The following is a 6,082-nucleotide window of genomic DNA, read 5'->3' on the forward strand; positions in this document are numbered from 1 at the left end:
GCTCTAAGCACATTCATTTTACTTTTAGAAAATAGCTCATTTTTCTTCTTGCTACATGTTGCGGCCCAGCCGAAACAAGGGCTTTGCTTGTACCCACCAACGAAAATATGTAGCTCAGATGATGGAAGATTAGGGAAGACTCCAGAAAAGACCTGCAGGTCAGCTGATGGTTATCTGCTGCTCTCAAACTTGGCCCAGATTTCACCTGTCCTGAATTTGTCTTTTAAACCCCAACATTCCATTTTAGGATTTCACCGAGTTCAAATCAGTCTTTCATGATAGGTGCATTTCCTTTTCTAAAGCTGATTTTAAATATCAAACTTCGATTTCTAGCCGGCCATTAGATGAGGACAAATTCAGAATTCCTTTCTAAAGCACATACTAAAATGTGGTCTTTAGTTTTACCTCAGAGGATTGCCCTAAACTGAACTTGTTTGATACTAGGTAGTCGATTGAGTTCATTTTGATACCTACAGCCAATGTGCTGAACCACCACCCTTTATTTTGAGATGATGTGCAATAAATTAAAACCCATTAAGTTTCCCAGCCCCCTTCTTCCAACAATGGAAGCTGCTCCAAATGCAGATATTTTCCTTCAATCTTTCACGTAACCCGCGAGGAACTCACAATCACCTTCAGATGACCTCCCAATCTTTTGCTATAGATATTATCCATACCCCAGTGCGATGATGTCAATGCTCTTCATGTTTCTCACCATCTATGTCCCAGTGACCAAGAGGCCGGCATTTTTGCAAAGGTTGCAGGACCCATTCAACTAATCCCTCCAGACACCAAACAGACAAGCCAGTCAGGTTTTAAAACTTTTTATTTGCATATTAAAAAAATTGTGCATTCCAATAATTAAAATCATTTGAACAAAAAAATGGCACTCTGATTAAACTGCATTTTACATCCTGTAGGACACCTTGGACCATCTTGAATTTAACTCTATATTTCACCGCCTCCCACCCAACTTTTTCCTTCGCCAACATGCAAGGTCTTTTCCCTCCCTGCCAGCCAGCCAGCCAGATGGGTGGGAGAGGCAGGGGAGGCCTTCCTGGTCAGTAGTTCTGAATCTGCTGTGAAAGGGGCAGCGCAGTCATTTAAACTTGATCCAACCTCTTTGCATCTTACAAAGTTAAACAGCTAAAAGTAAAATAAGAAGGCAATGCTTGTGGAATGTACAGTGCATATTGGCGGCGCTCATCTCATTACGATTCGCCAGCTTGCTTCTCCTGTTCAATCACTGAAGAAAAAAAAAAGAAGATGGAGGCTTAGTGCACTCTACAGAAACACGATATTTTCATTTAAAAATCTCTTTTCATGTTATAAAAATTCTAGGTTACATAGGTTGCTACGATGAGGAAGTCATTAAACATAAGTACAGTTATTCAATAAATATATTTGCATAAATATATTTTTGCATAAATATATTTGCATAAATATATTTGCCGCCCTTATTACTACATATGGCGCCCACGTGGACAACTGCTTTCACATAAAGCCTGAGACAGCTTGGGAAGTAATTCTAGAACAAAATGAAAGCATTGTGCCTGGTTTCTTGGTAGCAGCAATTTCTCGGTTCTACTCTGCTTGCTAGAGGCAAGCATGCGCTTTCATCTAAGAGAGGCTTCCTGACTCAGCTTTAGCTGCAAAGCCTGCAGCTCATTAAGAGGTCCTGCCACGAAACACTTAAACGGTGTTGACAAAAAGCTGAACGCATGCTTTTCGGTTTTCAGCCGTAGCAGGAAAAAAGCTGCGCCGTTTAAAAATGCCGGCTTTCTGGGCCATCCTGCCAGGGCAAACTCTGACTGTTTGAGGCAGGAGGGCTGGCTACCGAGAGAGAGGACTTGAGTGTTGTCTGTTGTAGCTCACTTGCTGGCAGGGACCTTGAAATGCCATACAGTTGTTGCAGTAAACATGGCTACAGCCTGTATATCCGCCATGAGGCTGGAAAGCTAAGGAATGGAATGGATCTAGCTGGCAAAGCCACGCCTTTAATCTTACTGATATTGCATGGTAAATTAAAGACTCATGTGGTCAGAAAAAGAGAGATATACAGTAAAGAGAGATTCAAAGACAAAGAAAATTTTTAAATGGTTTACAGTGTGTTAAAAATATATGCAGACTAAAAGTTGAAGTTCTTAAAGTAAAAAAAAAAAAAAGGAAGAGAGTTGTTGTGTGTGGTAGCACACGCCTTTAATCCCAGTGCCTAGAAGGCAGAGACAAACAGATCTCTGTGAGTTCAAGGTGTAGTAGTGTACACCTTTAATCCCAAATGCCTGGGAGGCAGAGACAGGCGGATCTCTGAGAGTTCAAAGACAGCCTGGTTTACAGAGTTACTTCAGGTCAAAGATACAGAGAACCTGTCTCAAAAAGCAAAGAGTTAAAAGTAAAAATAAACAAAATAGAGGTTAAAACAAAGCTGCACAAAGATGGAAAATACACAGAGAATCTTGATACTGTATGCTATTATGCTCTCTTTGAATTGTTTGAATGCTGAGGAAGAAGCAACAGCTGCTAAAAGATATTTATTGATAAATGCTGCTGAACTAATCCGACATAGATATTTTGATGCCTTAACTTTGAAATTTGGATCTAAGGACATGATGCTTTGGAAAGGAGTTTCTTATTTTGTTTTCACAGAGGATGAGACGCTGTTCATTTCTTCTATTCCGATTTGGTATGATGGACCACGCCCTCCTGAAGGGTTGCAGTGAACATCTTCAGAAAATTGCTTCGCTCAACTGCCAACTGAGATGAAACTAGCACACAGGTTATACCATGAAAGACCTAATTAACGACGCCCCCATTCAGCAGGAAGCAGTTTGGAGAGAAAAAACTGCGCCCATGTTCCCAAATATGGTTTATAAACGTCCTTTTACATTTAAAGGGGGATATGATATAGATATGAATAATTTACATTAGTATAGATTTTGCTTTATTGATAGAAATTTAAGGTCAATTTTGTTATATGTATAAGTGTTTCTGATTTTGATTAAGGTATTGTGATTGTGTAGTTCATTAAAATATGTACTGTATAATTGAGAAATATAGGTTGTTAATGGATAATCATCAATAATAGTAAAGCTTGTAGTCATGTTAGTTAGATTTTCTAGATATATAGAGATATATTTTAGATAGACATTCTTCGTGTCTTTCAAAGATTACAGAATAGGACATTTAATGTTTTAATAACTGAGGACTTTTCATGACAATGAGACACTCTGCTCCTGGCAGCACCAATCTACTTCAAGAGGAAGATGGGCATCGAAGAGGCACCTTATGGAGTTTGATAGCCATTTGGGCAAGAAACTGCTCTTGCCTGGACTATTGCATAAACTGGACACAGAGAACCCACAGAGAGAGGACTACTGAACTTGCCTAAGGTGAGATGATCTTTCGGGGTTCCTGATTCATGAAAGAGTCTGCGAGACATGCTGCAGGACACAACAGATAGTGACTGAACTGACTTTGAATTTTCCTGCTTTATGGAAATGTCTGCTGGATACCATGGGCCTGAAGGCTGAAGATGGATGCCCCAACGGTACAAAAGAACTTTGGGTGACTGTCCAGGCAGCGAGATGTCTCTGCCATTTCTAGAGTTTTAAAAGATGCTTTTTTTCTTGTTTGCTTAGGTAGTAATATATCTTTCTGGAGTCTTTGATGGAGTTAAGAATAGTTAGTTATAGTTATAGTTTTCCTTAGTTATGATAAAGATTATTGTAACTTTTACTTGATAACTGTTTTGTTATATGTAATTTTGCTATGTTAAAGCCTTTTTTTTGTTTAAACCGAAAAAGGGGAAATGATGGAGGAAGGTCATTGGCTAATAAAGGCACTGCCCTGGCCCATTTTATTGGTTAGAGGATAGGTGGGAGGAGTAAACAGAACAAAATGCTGGGAGGAAGAGGAAGTGAGCTCAGAGACTCGACCTCTTTCCTCGCGGGAGCAGACGCCTGAGAGAGACGCCATGCCCTGCTCCCGGGATGAAGCTCGGACCCAGGATGGACTAGGCTAGAATCTCCCCGGTAAGCGCACCTTGGGGTGCTACACACAGATGATTAGGAATGGGCTAAATTAATATGTGAGAATTAGCCTAGAAGAGAATGGGCCAGGCAGTGTTTGAAGGAATACAGTGTCCGTGTAATTATTTCGGGGCATAAGCTAGCCATGTGGGCGGCCGGGTGTGGGGGACGCAGCCCTGCCGCCCCATATTACTACAGGTTGCTACGATGAGGAAGTCATTAAACATAAGTACAGTTATTCAATAAATATATTTGCATAATATGCCTATGAAATATTCCCTTATTAAATCACTAAAGCCCAGCGTTTGTTGGCTGCAAAACAGTTTTTAATTAACCTTTGCAGGCCATATTCATCATCATCAAACTGTCGGCTCCTCCCCCGCACCACCCCCCATCCTCTCCGCAGCCCCTCCCTTTCTCCTACCCGTCTGCTCCGCTCCCGCCCAGCCTGTTCTGAAGATGGGTGGGGGCGAAGAGCTTACTTTCTTTTGAAGGCAGAGGATTTTTCTCTTGCGTTTCTGTCTTCTTCAATTTCGACTTACCGAATTTCTCGATCTCAGCCATATCGGGTTTGTCAGACATGGTTGCCGGAAGGAGCTGCAGGTAAAAAGCCAAGACCAAGGCTAAGAAAGAGCCACCCGCCCTCGCCTCTCCCAGCTCCGAAAGCACCTTCTCCTACCCCCGACCAGAGGTTCCAGCTTGAAATCCTACTTCCTCCCTTCCCTTCCTCTTCCATTCCTGACTAAAGACTTTCAGCTCTTTCTACAGGGGAAAAAAATCTCCCTTACTGTTCCCAATGTGAAAAATCAAAGAGCGAAGGTGGCTCTCAAAGGTATTTCTGTACAATGAAATTCATCATTGCGGGATGTTAACTGCAATGTTGAAATATTAAAATCGGGTTAGAATGAAGCTACTTCCAGCTTTAGTGGGGGGAAGTCGAGTAAAAACTCTTAAAATAGAGTCAAGGTCGCAAAACGCACCTACAGTTTCTACATGGGCTTGCTCCCCAAAAAGATGCCAGGCGGCCCAGCTTTCTCCTCCGCACAAAGGCGGGAGCTGACCTGAGCAGCCGCCGACCACCGCCCTACTTGCTTCCTCTCCTCGCTCAAGCCCAACAACGCAGCCGCAGCCGAGGCACCCAAAGCTGCCTTCCCCACTTCTCGCAATTGCATCCTGATCTGCATGCAGGGCCCTTCGACCCTCTTTGCACACATTTCTCTGCAAGGACTTCCCAATTTTCAGGCTACAGCTCGGGTAGGTTAAGCCTGCCAGATAACAGCCCTCGAAGCCATCAGGCGTTCAGGAGACTACAGAGCATTAGAACAAAGGATCTATTTCTGATTAATTACAGCCTCCGAGACCAGGAAAAATACTTTAGGGGGTGAGGGTCGAGGAGAGAAAACAATTCCCCTCCAAACTGCGCAGCAAAATGCCCGGTTTTGTGATTTTTAAAAAATCATCAAGTTCCCCTTTCCCATTACTCAGCATCTGGAAGAGTTTAGCATCCCCCCCCCCCTAAAATCCCCAAAACAACCTGGCCTGGGAGTAGTACCCCTTGGACTCGCTTTAAGGATGAGGACGGGCAGGGAAGCAGAGGACAGAAGGAGGAAGGGGCCCTGGGGCTCACCCAAGCGAGGAGCGCGAACAAAGGAAGTCCTATCTGCCCAGAGGCTGCTGCCGATTGTCGGGAGGGGCGCAGCGCGCGCCGCTATATGCGCGCTCCTATGTAAATGAGGTGACGTCACTGGCAGTCCCGCTTAACTCCTTCGCGCCGAGTCTCCGGAAAGGGGTTTGGAGGCCTGTCGGACCCTCCGTCCCCCATCCCATCCATCAGGCCCTCGACCCACATTTATGGCGGAACTAGAAAAGGAACAAACGCCTTCAAAATGCGCCCCCCCCGAGGTGTATTTTATTATAACGAACTTTTGCAACAACCGCCCAAATCTGTTCTGAAGGTTAAATTCACGATAACTAAGGTGCCTGGGTGGCACCTAAGGAGACAGGCATTCCTTTACTTCGAAACTGGCTTTGTCTGCAGCCAGCGTCCCCCAAGA

At 43.7% G+C, this 6,082-nt stretch overlaps 1 protein-coding gene across 2 annotated transcripts; it reads right to left on the reverse strand.

Moving 5' to 3' along the window:
- Positions 1-946: 946 nt before the first annotated feature.
- On the reverse strand, positions 947-5,692 carry Tmsb4x (thymosin beta 4 X-linked). 2 transcript variants are annotated; one of them, XM_041639991.1, is made up of 3 exons: positions 5,656-5,692; positions 4,511-4,625; positions 947-1,246 (listed from the first exon to the last, which is right to left on the reverse strand). In XM_041639991.1, exons 2-3 carry the CDS (start codon positions 4,608-4,610, stop codon positions 1,212-1,214), a joined length of 135 nt encoding a protein of 44 aa, XP_041495925.1. In that variant the 5' UTR covers positions 4,611-4,625; positions 5,656-5,692; the 3' UTR covers positions 947-1,211. The 2 variants fall into 2 exon arrangements, with proteins under 2 accessions (XP_041495925.1, XP_041495926.1); XM_041639992.1 differs by lacking the exon at positions 5,656-5,692 and adding an exon at positions 5,563-5,614.
- Positions 5,693-6,082: the final 390 nt, after the last annotated feature.

The sequence above is a fragment of the Microtus oregoni genome, unplaced genomic scaffold, assembly GCF_018167655.1.
Source record: "Microtus oregoni isolate MIOR12 unplaced genomic scaffold, Mior012 000061F_ref0000440, whole genome shotgun sequence".
NCBI classification, from domain to species: Eukaryota; Metazoa; Chordata; class Mammalia; order Rodentia; family Cricetidae; genus Microtus; species Microtus oregoni.

What these genes read in the sequence shown, in the direction of transcription:
- Tmsb4x (XM_041639991.1), bottom strand. Translation starts at nt 4,610, where the DNA reads ATGTCTGACAAACCCGATATGGCTGAGATCGAGAAATTCGGTAAGTCG. An exon ending in TCCTCTGCCTTCAAAAGAAA is followed by an intron (nt 1,247 to 4,510) that starts GTAAGCTCTTCG and finishes TTTTTTCTTCAG; the next exon opens with TGATTGAACAGGAGAAGCAA.